This window comes from Budorcas taxicolor, chromosome 17 (genome assembly GCF_023091745.1).
Source record: "Budorcas taxicolor isolate Tak-1 chromosome 17, Takin1.1, whole genome shotgun sequence".
NCBI classification, from domain to species: Eukaryota; Metazoa; Chordata; class Mammalia; order Artiodactyla; family Bovidae; genus Budorcas; species Budorcas taxicolor.
In genome coordinates, this window is record NC_068926.1 from 52,774,677 (window position 1) to 52,790,084 (window position 15,408).

At 43.7% G+C, this 15,408-nt stretch overlaps 1 protein-coding gene across 1 annotated transcript in view; it reads right to left on the minus strand.

Annotated features, from left to right (window-relative positions):
• Positions 1 to 6,039: 6,039 nt before the first annotated feature.
• The window catches only part of CCDC62 (coiled-coil domain containing 62), a 38,575-nt gene continuing 29,206 nt past the window's right edge, over positions 6,040 to 15,408 (minus strand). The window contains exons 12-13 of the mRNA XM_052654831.1: positions 7,370 to 7,463; positions 6,040 to 6,684 (exon numbers count right to left, since the gene is read on the minus strand). Of these exons, the coding sequence (XP_052510791.1) occupies positions 7,410 to 7,463 (54 nt within the window). The 3' untranslated portion in view covers positions 6,040 to 6,684; positions 7,370 to 7,409. The remainder of the gene's footprint in view (positions 6,685 to 7,369; positions 7,464 to 15,408) is intronic.

Here is a 15,408-nt window from a genome sequence, read left to right on the forward strand (position 1 = left end):
GCCCCTCCACGCCTCATGTGTGCGAGCGGAAACACCCGTCTCTCCTCCGTCTGCACACACAGACTCCGCCCCGACTCACTGAGCCCTGTCCGCACCAGGCCAAGATCTGGTTAACTGGAGAAAACCTGGCCTCAATGAAACCTGACCAAGGGGAGCACATCTAGACACTTTTTCTTTCATTTTAAACAGGCCTCTATTACTATTACGTGTCAGTTCAGTTCAGTCGCTCAGTCGTCTCCGACTCTTTGCGACCTCATGGACTGCAGCACGCCAGGCCACCCTGTCCTTCACCAACTCCCGGAGTTTACTCAAACTCATGTCCATTAAGTCGGTGATGCCATCCAACCATCTCATCCTCTGTCATCTCCTTCTCCTCCCACCCTCAATCTTTCCCAGCATCGGGGTCTTTTCAAATGAGTCAGCTCTTAGCATCAGGTGGACAAAGTACTGGAGTTTCAGTTTCAGCATCTGTCCTTCCAATGAATACTCAGAACTGATTTCCTTTAGGATGGACTGGTTGGATCTCCTTGCAGTCCAACGGACTCTCTTCATGTGTCAAAGGCATAAAATTGGGCTGTCCACTCTGTGCATCTCTAATGTAACTGCATGTGTGCACGCTCTGTCGTGTCCGACTCTGCAGGACCCTATGGACTGAGGCCCGTTAGGCTCCTTTCTCCATGGGATTCTCCAGGCAAGAATACTGGAGTGGGTTGCCATGCCCTGTTCCGGGGGATCTTCCCGACCCAGGGATCGAACCGCTGTCCCTTACTTCTTCTGCATTGGCAGGAGTGTCCTTTATCACCAGCGCCAGCTGGCAAGCCCAGGTGTAACGTAACTGCAGCTGTAATCAACGCGGGACTGTGGGATGACTTTTCAGAGACCCTCCTAGAGCTGAGAACCTGACCGAGAGAGGCAGGGCTGGGACAGGCTGGAGGCAGCTCTGACCAACCCAGAGCTGGGCCGTCAGAGAGCATGCGGCAGATGCCACAGGAGGTGATGTGAGTCTTTTTTTTTCTTTTCTTTTTTAATATTATTACTGGTTTGCTTCTAAAATTACCAGTCACAAAATTAAAGTTTTTTTTTTCTTTTTAAATCACAGGTATGCTCTCAAATGGTTATTTTGTTTCTGCTGGCCTCAGCTTTCCTCTCAGAGTATAGGTGTGAAATCACCCAAAACTAAGGACACTCCTTGAAGTGGGAAGGTGACACCTACATAACCCTGAATGTTGTTTGCTGGACCCCTTCTGTAACCTCACTGGTTCCTCACTGTCTAGCTCCGGAGCTGACACTGGGAACTTGAAAGATGTATTTAACAAGACTTTCCTCTTACTCCCTTATAAAGGGGAAATAACCCCGCTTTAATCTAATTCTAATCACCGAAAATCTTCTTTACAATAAAATAACAATAGCTAATATTTGGGCTTCCCTGTTGGTTCAGACAGTGAAGAAACTGCCTGCAATGCAGGAAACCTGGGTTCCATCCCAGGGTTGGGAAGGTCCCCTGAAGAAGGGCGTGGCAACCCACTCCAGGAGTTTCGCCTGGAGAATCCCCGTGGGCAGAGGAGCCTGGCGGGCTGCAGACCATGGGGTTCCAAACAATAGGACATAACTGAGCGACTAAGCACAGCTAATATTTACTGAATGCTTAGTATTTGCTAGGCACTAGGTAAAACCCTCTGCGTGTATTATTTCATTTTAACCCTCAGCCCCTAGTCAATAGCTGTGGGGAAAGAAGGCCTGCAGGAAAGGGATTTGCAGGCTCCAGACCAGTTGTTTCTCAAACACCTTTTTCCACATTCAACAAAAGCACGTATTATGTGACCTTCATGCATCTTCTTTTAAACCAGGCAACACCCCTTCTGGGTTTAGAATGTCTGCCACAGGGACTTCCCTGGAGGTCTAGTGGTTAAGACCCTGAGCTCCTAATGCAGGGGGCATGTGTTCAATCCCTGGTCAGGGAACTAAGACCCCATGCGCCACGTGGCACAGCCAAAAAATAAATTAAAAAAAAAAAGTAATGCCTGCCACAGGGACTTAAGGTCAGCAACCAACTACCATTCCTATCAATAATAAAGGGTTGATAACTGTGCCAGGAGCTGTGCTCAATACTGTTGGGATCCCAGAGTACTTTGTTAAAGACATCTCTAATGAATTATGATTGATCTGTTTGTAAGAAAGATATTTGAGCAGCTGGAGGGCAAGGACCACCCTGTCTTACTTTTTTTTTTTTTAGTAATTTTTGGTCACACAGTAGAGACTGTGCAATCTGAGTTCCCTGATCACTGGACCACCAGGGGGTTCCCTGCCTTACTCAGTTTTATCCTGGTGGTGCTTAGTAACATCCAGCAAAAATGTGTGTGGAATGAAGGAGCTGAAAAAGTAAATACAGAGTCCCCCGTAATTTGGCACATCAACATACGGCTTAGTTTTGTGAAAGAGCATTCCTACGGACACAAGGACACAATCTTCCCCACCCTCAATTTGTCAGGTCCCTCGTGAGAACCCCTTCAGGCAGGAGACCTGATTCGAAAACTGGCTGTCACTATTCGGCTGAGATTCTGCTTTTTGTCGCGTATCTCCAGTGCTGTTTAATGCTTCCCCTGGGCCATTACAAGGGCAAAGCATTTAGGATATTGGATATTTAGGAGCATTTAGGATAACTGGATAACTTAGACCTGATTACAAGGCTCTGGTGGCTCAGAGTTTAAAGTGTCTGCCTGCAATGTGGGAGACCTGGGTTCAATCCCTGGGTTGGGCAGATCCCCTGGAGAAGGAAATGGCAACCCACTCCAGTATTCTTGCCTGGAGAATCCCATGGATGGAGAAGCTTGGTGGGCTACAGTCCATGGGATCGCAAAGAGTCGGACACGACTGAGCGACTTCACTCACTCACAAGGAAAACCAAGAAAACAAACAGTAGAGTTTACATCATTGGACTTACTAAGTGATGGCGCTGCAATTCCCACGCTGCCTCACTGACATGTGTCTGATCTGGTGTCCCAGCCTCTCTTTCCTGCCTTGTCTTGCTCCATCCTAGTCCATCAGGTCAGAAAATGTATCGCGCTCCTTTCTACCTCGGGGCCTTTGCACATGCTGCTACCATTTATCTGGAATGCTCTTTTCCTTCCTGTTTGCCAGTCAGCATCTACTCATCTTTAGGCTTAGTTCAGATGTCACTTCCTCAGGGACGCCTTCCCTGAACCCTCCACTCTTATGCCCCTATTGTATGCAGACACAGTAGCTCAAAGCTTTATTTTTTGTAGCCCTTACCAGTTTTTCACAACCTATTTGCGATTATTTGATTAAGATCTGTCTCTCCCACTAGATGGGCATCCCTGGTGGCTCAGTGGTAAAGAACCCATCTGCCAAATCAGGAGACATGGGTTTGCTGCCTGAGTCAGGAAGGTCCCCTGGAGAAGGAAATGGCAACCCATTCCAGTATTCTTGCCTGGAAATCCCAGGGACAGAGGATCCTGGGGGGCTATAGTCCATGGGGTCACACAAGAGTTGGACATGACTTAACAACTAAACAACTTCCACTAGACTGTAAACAAAGATTGAGTCTGCTTTGCTCCCTGTTGTGTCTGCAGTGGCCAGCAAAACAATATTTAATGCGAGCTCAAATTATTTTGTCTCTTTGCTAGACCTCTTAAGCGTGCATTTGGCTGAGGACCCAGAAATCATCATTTACAGGACTGACTAATGTGCCCTCATTTGATGAAGTTCTCTCAAAGACCATTCTGGTTTTTAACCTACCTTGTCAGCTGTGGTTCTGATTAATGTGTCTGGTTTCTTAATCTGATTGTATTCATTGTTCTATATCACGTATGAAGTGGTTACTATGATGATTCTGTTTGGCCCAGAATGATGAACCTTTTTGAAATGGACCCCAACAGAATTGTCATCACACGGCTCAAGAGAAACAAAAATGCATGGCTTTGAAACAGCCACTTTAGCTACTGGTATCTAACCAGAGAAGAAAAATCTCAGGTCAAGGTCACCAAGAACAACTCCAGGATCAATGGTATACACAAAGTTCTGGGGCTTCCCTTGTGGCTTAGATGGTAAAGAACCTGCCTGCGAATGAAGAACCAGGTTCAATCTCTGGGTTGGGAAGATCCCCTGGAGAAGGAAATGACCACCCACTCCAGTATTCTTGCTTGGAAAATCCCATGGACAGAGGGGCCTGGTGGGTTATAGTCTATATTGTCACAAGGAGTCAGACACGACTGAGTGATTAACACACACACAAGGTTCTAAACCTCAGCCACGTTTCCTGAAATAAACCAAGCTTACCCCATAGTGACCCTCAATCCTTTGCATTTTATTAGCAGTTTTTAGGTAAAACTGTTAAGTATTATCTTGTATTCAGAATTTCAGTATTATCTTTATTCAGAATTTATTTGGGGTTATTTGTATTTAATAGATCTGTTCACAAACTCTAAAAATACACTTCCATCAGTCTCTTTTGAAGGCTGAGATAATTTCTGGCAGGCAAATTATAGTACAATTCAGTTGCCTCCTTTTTTGGCCACTCTGCATGGCCTATGGGATCCTACTTCCCCAGTTCAGTTCAGTTGCTCAGTCGTGTTCGACTTTGTGACCCCATGGACTGCAGCACGCCAGGCTTCCCTGTCCATCACCAACTCCTGGAGCTTGCTCAAACTCAAGTCCACCGAGTTGGTGATGCCATCCAACTATCTCATCCTCTGTCGTCCCACTTTCCTTCTGCCTTCCATCTTTCCCAGCAACAGGGTCTTTTCAAATGAGTCAGTTCTTCGCATCACATGGCCAAAATATTGGAATTTCAGCTTCAGCATCAGTCCTGCCAATGCATATTCAGAACTGATTTCATTTAGGATTGACTGGTTTGATCTCCTTGCAGTCCAAAGGACTCTCAAGAGTCTTCTCCAACACCACAGTTGAAAATCTTCAATTCTTCGGCGCTGAGCTTTTTTTTAATAGTCCAACTCTCACATCCATACATGACTACCAGAAAAACCACTTCCCCAAGCAGGAATCAAACCCTCACCCTTGGCAGTGAAAACAGAGTCCTACCCACTGGACTGCCAGGGAATTCCCCTCTCAAGATGAAATATATTGATGACAAAATATAAAGGCTGAAATCTAGTTTTATCTTGTAACCAAAGGCTGCCTCTCTTTCACAGAAATTGCTTATGGACTTAAATAACTAGGGTTGAGAGAGATAAATTGATAATACTAAGGTTTCCATTTTTGAAATCATGTACTGTAATACACAAGAATGTGGATGGGTAAGAATAGGTATGGGTAGATACTATAACTCTATGAGCTAAAAGACATTTAGTTACAAAACAACTGGACTTTTTTCAAATCCTTCAGGTCCCTGAAATTGTTCTTAGCATCTCATCAGTGTTCTCTCTTTTCACTAGGTAAGTTGATGTGCAGCCGTGAACCTATCATGAAGAGAAGGAGAAAATTTAATATTTTGTTTCTCAGACAGAAAGTAGGCCTCTCCAGGGACATTTTGGGTTTCTAACTTGGAGGCAATGGTTCACAATCGACTATACACAGCACCTTTCTCAGTTTTGCCCGGTATAAACCAGCCTAGCCTGGGAAGAAAGCAAGCGTTTATAAAGAACATAGCCAAACTTCACCCAATTTCTCTTTTCAGCACCCTCATTAAAAAGGCTAAATGGGGTGGCTCCTCCACTCTCATGAAAATCATCTCTGAAGTAGCACTGAAACCTTTTAACAAAGGGGCATTGATACAGCACAACAGAACTTTGATATCGGCAATGCTTAAAAAAACTGCATTCCCATTCCTCAGGAAATTAACTTGCCAGGTTTGGTTTCAAGAGAGTAACCTTCCTTATTTCGCTTCTGTGTCAGAAAAAGAAACCCCAAAAAACTATTTTTATTATTAAAAATATTTTTTATTGACTGAAGATGATCATTATATTTTTTAAAAAATTAAATTACTTTACAGGTTAAAACAGAAGTTTCAGTCTTCAAGGATTTAAAAAAAAATGCATATAAAACTTGATCTTCCAGCGAGCTCTGGTTTGTATAAGTTGATGGGACTACTACTGATCCAGACAAGAGGGAGCTCTGCTCAGCTTTTGGGACAGAAGGACCTCGACTGTCAGGAACCCAAGAGATAGTTTGCAGTTAAAAAGGTTTTATATCATATCACTTTATGGCTATTTACACAGCCAAGTTCAGGGCTAAAACTACAAGGGAACACTATTTCTCATATATTTGGAGCTGACGCCGATAAGCTACTGGCTATAATGTAAATGTTTGTACAGGTTTAAAAAAATCAGATGGCTAAAACAGCATTTTTTATGCATGGATTCTCTATTTGATGTTCACACTTTTAAAGAGCTTCTGGAGTATTTAACCAGAGTCAGCATCTTTATAGAGAAGGCTTTTTCTCTGTTAGCATAAATTCCAAGGTGGCATATTACATGTAATATACAATTAGGTCCCATTTCTTACACATGAAAAATATTTCTTCCACATGAAAATGGCTAACCTGAAGACAAACAAGATACAGATGTTTAAAAATTAACTTTCGGTTTCAGCTCCCCTTTGGTATTAGATGTTGCTTACAAAGGATTACCATCCTCTTTTTGTTTTCAAGGCTAAGTATTAGGTATGGATGTCTGCTTCCTGCCTTCCACATGGATGAGAAATCAGCTTCTGTGGGAAGGAAACAGAGTTAATCAAATCAAAATCAATGGGCACTGGATGGTGTGCGATAAGCTCCCAGCTTCTAAAAAAAAAAGAACTATACAGTCTTGATTCTCAACAACATAAGGTCATGCGAACTATTATAAACATGAAGATTTCTCAGGAAAGAGAAAGAAGACGGAGAGAGGGCTGCTTATGCTTGGTGCGTTAACAATCATAAAAGATGTTCTCATGATTAAGTGGAAAACAACTGAGATGATTTTATATTTTAACTTATCAAACTGGCCTCTAAAGAAACTTGGCATAGGAAATGAAGGTTCGATAGGAGGAAACACAAATCAAGAAAGTGCTTCCTGGGTCAATAAGCCTTTTTTAGAAGACTCGAAACCCCATGGAAAGACTTCTTTCCAGACAGACATTCGGATGAAATGCTGACATGGGAGTTTGAAAGCCATATGCACTCACTTCTTTAGGCTTAAAATTCTAGGTACTGAGAACAAGAACTTTTTGACCTGCATCTCTCTTATAAGTAACTGACATTTGACTCTGATTAAATTTAGAAGGTGTGTATAAATAGGTCAGGCAAAAGAGAAAGGACTACAGGTCAAACTCACTGCCGTGCTTCTAGATGATCAACATTCCCAAGTTACTGATTAAATATAAATATAAGGTGAGATAAGGAAAGGTGACTTACCCATGATCACAATGAACACTGAGGTTAACTTTTGTTTTCTTCAGTTACCGAGAGGGGTATTTTTTTCAGCTGACTCTTCTGAGACTTCCATATTCTACAAAACAATTCCCAAATGAGTACCCAGGATGGAACAAGAAAATACTTAGGAGGACAATACACAAATACAGCAGAAATGCCTTTAAAAGACCGTAGGGAATTAATGAAATACAATAAAGCAATTTCATACAACCATCATCCATCCAGCCAACAAAGATGGACTGACTTCCTGCTCATGCGTGGGGCCCCTCTGTCTCTAAGCCTGCAGTTGGAATGTTCTGTTTGCTTTACCGTATGCGTGTTATGGCTAAACCCTGGGAGTCAGCTAACGCCCAAATATAACTGGCTCTCTGTCAGCCTTAATATAGACTCTGCGGTGAGCCTGCAGTGAGGACAAGGGTCACAAGAAGACTCCACAACTCAGCAACGCTTTAATTCAGCACGGTGCCTACTGAGGGCGTAACATGGTCAGGCTTGGGAGAGGTATTAAAAAAGAAGATGGAAAGAAGAGGAGGAGGATACTTGGAAAGACACTGGTAGACTCCAGTGGTGAACCTGGGCTTGCTCAGCTGCCTCATCTTCCCATGGGGCCAGCCTTTGAGCCACGTTAGGATTCTTCTCGGTGCTTCCAGACCCCTGGGCTCTTAATCACGCTGCTTTCCTCTCTACTGGGATAGCCTTCCTATGTACTTTACAATATGATGTATTTTACTTCATGATTCTAGGGGGGACTTCCCTGGTGGTCCAGTGGTTAAGACTCCACACTTCCACGCCTTGCGGCACAGCCAAAAACAAAAAAATAAATTTTTAAAAATGATACCAAAATAAAATTAAAAAGATGATTCTAAAAGGGATCCAGCCTGCCACAGACAAGGTTAAGAACCTTGACAGGTAATCCCAACAGCTGCCAACTACTGACGAGGAAACTGAGTCCTGTGTTCGGGTCAAAACTCCGACCTCAGTTTCAGGCTGAAACTGAAACCCAGCCCACCCCACAGGAGGCCTGCTGCTGGTGGTGCGGCAGCTGTGCTGTCTCACTCATTCCTTTTTTTCCTCTATTTTTAAATTAATGCTTTCTAAAGAGCATGGTTTAAACATATATACATAGACAGATTCCTGTTCCCACCTCATATGTAGAATACCACATGAACCTTTCAGGATCCTGTCTCCTTTCACTCACTAGTACATCCTGAAAAAGACCCTGATGCTGGGAAAGACTGAAGGCAGGAGGAGAAGGGGATGACAGAAGATGAGATGGTTAGATGGCATCACCAACTCAATGGACATGAGTTTGAGCAAGCTCTTGGAGTTGGTGATGGACAGGGAAGTCTGGTGTGCTACAGTCCATGGGGTCGCAGAGTCGGACACAACTGAACGACTGAACTGAACATCCTGGAAACATCTCCACACCTAGGACCTTCCTATTCTGTCTCAGGGTAATATTCCATCAGGTGGACAGGCCACAGCTATTCATTCAGATTCTTCTTGCTGGACACTTAGATCAGTTCCTAACTTTGGCTGTTATAAAGCAATGCTGCCATGGGACTTCCCTGGTGGTCCAGTGGCTAAGACTCCACACTCCCAAGCAGGGGGCCTAGGTTCGATCCCTCATCGGGGAATCTAGATCCCACAAGCTGCAACTAAGAGTTCATATGCCACAACTAAGACCTGGTGCAGCCAAATAAATGAATAAGTAAAAATAAATATTTTTAAAATAATAATATAAAAATAAAGCAAGGCTGCCATGAAAAACTTGTCCATATACCATTTTACATACACACAGCTGTATGTGAATGAGAGAGTCCCAAAGTGATGCTGCCAGGGCAAGTTTTAGACATCGACGGGTTCCTTGCCAGAAGGACGGAAGCACTTTGTGCTTCCCCAGCAATGTGAGAGTGCCTATTTCAGAGACAGGCTTTCAATTAAGACCCTTGTCTTTAGCGACAGATGGCAAAATCCTGGGGAAGCAGACAGGCTGCTCAGAACTTATCCTGCTTCCCTGCTGCAAAAATGAAGAATTTTTTACAAAATTATTTACTTTTTCTGTAACCAGCAATACTCCACTCAAAGGACCAGAGGGGCAGAATTTGCAAAGTGCATTGCCAAGTAGATTTCTGTTGGTTCAATTTTGCTTTCCCAACATCTCTAGAATCAGTGAATAATCCATTGGAAAATATATTACATCTGAAAGCAGTATTTTTGCCAACTAAATGATTTTCTGATTCTAGCTGTGGGATGTTAAGCAAGAGATTTAATCACTTTCCCTCTCCTGTAAAAAGAATGGTTGTGATGAGATCTCTCTTCTGGATCTTTCTAGCTCAAAAATTCTCTTAAACCAAGTTTTCACCAAACTTGAAGAGCTGTAGCACTTTTTCCGTCTGCACCTGTGGTCACCCTTCTGCATTCTTCCTGAACTCTCCTACCAGCTCCATTCACGGTATTTACCAAGCATACTCTGTAGCAGGCATGGCCTGTGCTACACCGGGGGGTGGAGGCCAGGATGAGTGATGGAGGCTCCTAAAGGGGCTAAGCGGGAGCAGAGACCCATGGACGTTCCCAGCTGTCATGTGCTGGGACATGCACTCTGACACACACACCCCAGCGGTGCTATGAGGACAAAAGTGAGGGAGCTCCTGATTACATCTGAGGAATTAACCCGAAACCCCAAAGAGGAGGTTAAGACAAAAACCGGAGGCCATGAGGGCAAGTAGAAGCTGTCAGAAGGATGATTCTGAAGTATAGTTGGTTCTGCTATGACAATTGTTTTGAAAACACGAATTTGTTCCAACTCATCTGATATATGTAAGAATGACTTGAGTTGTGTGCGTTTGTTAATGCATAATTTTTGTCCACAAGAAACCTAGGTGAACTGGGCTGGGTCACGTAGGAATATACACACCCCTACTTCCAGACCCCTCCAACACCCACCAGCCCTCAGCCCGGGGTGTCATGAAACACATCCACACCTACTGCTACCACTTTCCATCCAGTCACCCTCCTTCTACCACGTTCCAGTGAGCCACAGACTGCAACCTCTTCGACTCCCAATGCTACCTGTGAACTTCAGGGCTTTTCCAGGGTAAAGTGCCGCATTTATGGCAATATTTGTGCGTTTCTTAACTATTTAACATGCATAAAGCTGTCCTACCATTTAATTGTCCTTTTAAAGATGTGTCAGTGAAAAAGGTTTTGAGGCTATGCTCCTAATCCCATTTTCCCCATAAACTGTATGGTTTTTATTGGGCAGTTTTTGCATTGTGTGGTGATTTTTAGGAACCCATATGTTGCATTATGGCAGCTATAACTGTGGTTATCAAAATACTAAATAAGACTGTGATACAATAGTATATAGCCTTCTTTATTAGTGCATTAAATAATAAGGTCTAGTAGTAGGCCTAACGGTCTGTAATTCTGACACAGTACTTAGTGTACATGCTATTTCAAGATACCAGTAATAACTGCAATGTGGCAGGAATTTGTTATTTCTCCTAATGACAAGATCATAAGTAGCAGGTACGATGATGGCTTATTTCCTATATTCGTAACTGAAGGAAGTGCTCTATTTCAATTAGAGATTAACAAAAATAACCTAATGTGTAATTTTTACCCCCCCCATCAAAATTTATGGGTCTTCTGAATTCTATTCAACAAACTCTGATGAAAAAATCTCTGCCCAACAAATCCGCAAGGACAGAAAGTAGATGAATGTCAGCCTGAAGCAGGGGAAAGTAAAATGGGGAGTAACTGCCAGTGGGTGCAAGGTTCTTCTGGAATGATGAAAATGTTCTAAAGCTGGATCATGGTGACGGTTGCACAACTTTGTAAATATACTAAAGCACTGAATTGTACACTTCTACATGGGGGAAGGTTATGGATAGGTGAACTATACGTCAATAAATGCTATTAAAAACTTTAAAAACTCTTACCAATACTTAAAAATCTTCTACCCCAATGTAAAGAAACAACTTCACGGATGCTGCAGAGATTTTGTCAAGAAAAAAATCTTCCTAGGAAATATCGACAACTCATATTTAAAATGGGCAAAGGACTTAAAGACACTTCAGGTTAGTGGAAAGGTTACTGAAAACTTGGTTTAAAAGGATTTTTGAGCTGGAAAGATCCAGAAGAGAGATCTCATCACAACCATTCCTTTCATAGGAGAGGGAAAGTGATTAAATCTCTTGTTTAACATCCTACAGCTAGAATCAGATAATCATTTAGTTGGCAAAAATACTGCCTTCAGATGTCATATATTTTCCAATGTATTATTCACTGATTCTAGTGGAGGTGATAGAATTCCAGTTGAGCTATTTCAAATTCTGAAAGATGATACTGTGAAAGTGCTGCACTCAATATGCTAGCAAATTTGGAAAACTCAGCAGTGGCCACAGGACTGGAAAAGGCCAGTTTTCATTCCAATCCCAAAGGCAACGCCAAAGAATGCTCAAACTACCACACAGTTGAACTCATCTCACACACTAGTAAAGTAATGCTTGAAATTCTCCAAACCAGGCTTCAGCAATACGTGAACCATGAACTTCCAGATGTTTAAGCTGGATTTAGAAAAGGCAGAGGAACCAGAGATCAAATTGCCAACAACTGTGGGATCATTGAAAAAGCAAGAGAGTTCCAGAAAAACATCTATTTCTGCTTTATTGACTATGCCAAAGCCTTTGACTGTGTGGATCACAATAAACTGTGGGAAATTCTGAAAGAGATGGGAATACCAGACCACCTGACCTGCCTCCTGAGAAATCTGTATGCAGGTCAGGAAGCAACAGTTAGAACTGGACATGGAACCACAGACTGGTTCCAAATAGGAAAAGGAATATGTTAAGGATGTATATTGTCACCCTGCTTATTTAACTTATATGCAGAGTACATCATGATAAACGCTGGGCTGGAGGAAGCACAAGCTGGAATTAAGACTGCCGGGAGAAATATCAATAACCTCAGGTATGCAGATGACACCACCCTTATGGCAGAAAGTGAAGAGGAACTAAAAAGCCTGCTGATGAAAGTGAAAGAGGAGAGTGAAAAAGGTAGCTTAAAGCTCAACATTCAGAAAACTAAGATCATGGCATCTGGTCCCATCATGGAAAACAGATACGGAAACAGTGGCTGACTTTATTTTTGGGGGATCCAAAATCACTGCAGATGGTGACTGCAGCCATGAAATTAAAAGACGCTTACTCCTTGGAAGGAAAGTTATGACCAACCTAGACTGCATATTAAAAAGCAGAGACATTACTTTGCCAACAAAGGTCTGTCTAGTCAAAGCTAGGGTTTTTCCAGTGGTCATGTATGGATGTGAGTTGGACTATAAAGAAAGCTGAGCACAGAAGGATTGATGCTTTTGAACTGTGGTGTTGGAGAAGACTCTTGAGAGTCCCTTGGACCGCAAGGAGATCCAACCAGTCCATCCTAAAGGAAATCAGTCCTGGGTGTTCCTTGGAAGGACTGATGTTGAAGTTGAAACTCCAATACTTTGGCCACCTCATGTGAAGAGTTGACTGACTGGAAAAGACCCTAATGCTGGGAAAGATTCAGGGCAGGAGGAGAAGGGGACGACAGAGGATGAGATGGTTGGATGGCATCACTAACTGGGTTTGGGTGGACTCCGGGAGTTCGTGATGGACAGGGAGGCCTGGCGTGCTGCGATTCATGAGGTCACAAAGAGTCGGACGCAATTGAACGGAAGTGAACTGATTCACTGATTCTAGAGATGCTGGTAAAGCAGAGTACATAGGAGAAGGAGAAGACACCTGAAGGGCCAAGGAGCACATGAAGACGCTTGTCGTTAGGTTACTGGGAAAATGCAAATTAGTCAATGGCAGTGAGATGCTATGTCAAATATACTAGAATGGCTAAAATCAAACGGACTGACAAAACTGAGGCCAGGGACTTCCCTGGTGGGCCAGTGGTTAACACTCCGCCTTCCAAAGCAGGAGACAACGGTTTGATTGCTGGGTCCGGGAGGACTCCATATGCCAGGGAGTAACTACTATTGAGCCTCAACTACTGAGCCAGCACACGAGAGCCTCTGCTCCGCAACGAGAAGCCACTACAGTGAGAAGCTGGCACCCCACAGAGAGTAGCGCCCCGCTCACCACAACCAGAGAAAGCCCGTGAGCAGCAACAAAGACCCAGTGCAGCCAAAAATTAATGATTAAAAAAACACCACGGTTGCGTGAGGCTGTGGAGAGCCTAGGTCTTTCATACAGGGCTGGGAGGGACGTAAAATGGTACCAACCACTCTGAAAAATGACTTGCCAGTTTATTAAAAATTTAAATGCTATAACTAGCAATTCTACTTCTAGGTATTTACCCTTAGAGAAATGAAGACATATGTCCATTTACAAAAAAGGCTTGTGTGTGTGAAATGTTCACAGCTTTACTTATGATAGTCCAAAACTGGAAACAACCCAAATAGCCCATCAACAGGCAAATAAACAGTGTTCTTTTCATACAATGGAATGCTAGTCAGCAACAAAAAAGAGCAAAATACTGATAAACAGCAACACGTATGATCTCAAAATAATTCTACTGAAAGAAGCTAGATAAGGAGTACAACGTGTAAGTCAGTCAGTTACTCTGGTCGCTTAGTTGTGTCCAACTCTTTGTGACTCCATGGACTGCAGCACGCCAGGCCTCCCTGTCCATCACCAACTCCCAGAGTTTATTCAAACCCACGTCCACTGAGTCAGTGATGCCATCCAACCATCTCATCCTCTGTCGTCCCCTTCTCCTCCCAACTTCAATCTTTCCCAGCATCAGGGTCTTTTCCAATGAGTCAGTTCTTTCCATCAGGTGGCCAAAGTATTGGAGTTTCAGCTTCGGCATCAGTCCTTCCAACGAATATTCAGGACTGATTTCCTTTAGGATGGACTGGCTGGATCTCCTTGCAATCCAAGGGACTCTCAAGAGTCTTCTCTGTAACACCACAGTTTAAAAGCATCAATTCTTTGGCACTCAGCTTTCTTTATAGTTCAACTCTTACATCCATACATGACTCCTGGAAAAACCATAGCTTTGACTAGACAGACCTTTGCTGGCAAAGTAATGTCTCTGCTTTCTAATATGCTGTCTGCTGCTGCTGCTGCTGCTGCTAAGTTGCTTCAGTTGTCTCTGTGCGACCCCATAGACAAGAGCCCACCAGGCACCCCCCTCCCTGGGATTCTCCAGGCAAGAACACAGGAGTGGGTTGCCATTTCCTTCTCCAATGCATCAAAGTGAAAAGTGAAAGTGAGGTCGCTCAGTCGTGTCCGACTCCTAGTGACCCCATGGACTGCAGCCCACCAGGCTCCTCTGTCCATGGGATTTTCCAGGCAAGAGTACTGGAGTGGGGTGCCATTGCCTTCTCTGAATATGCTGTCTAGGTTGGTCATAAAGTAACAGTACAACCTGTATCACTGCATTTATATGAAGTTCTAGAACAGGCAAAACTATTCTCTAATGATAAAAGTCAAATCAGTAGTTGCCTAGGGTGGAGGTAGGGAAAGATTCACTCCAAAGACCATGAGGGAACCTTCTGGGATGATGGAGATGTTCTATATCTTGAGAGGGATCTTGGTGGTGGTTGTTCAGTAGCTAAGTTGGTTCCAGTTCTTTTTTGATCCCATGGACTGTAGCCCGCTAGGATCCTCTGTCCATGGGATTTCCCAGGCAGGGATGCTGGAGTGGGTTGCCATTTCCTCCTCCAGGGGATCTTCCCAACCCAGGGATTGAACCCACGTCTCTTGCTTGGCAGGCAGATTCTTTACCACTGAGTCTAGTGTTTCCCGGGGGGCACTAGTGGTAAAGAACCCGCCTGCCAATGCAGGAGACATAAGAGACGTGGGTTCGATGCCAGGGTTGGGAAGATCCCCTGGAGAAGGGAATGGCAACCCTCCAACCTTCTTATCTGAAGAATCTCACGGGCAGAGGAGCTTGGTGGGCTGTAGTCCAGTGGGTCACAAAGACTTGGACACGACTGAACCAACTTCGCACATATGCACGCCTGC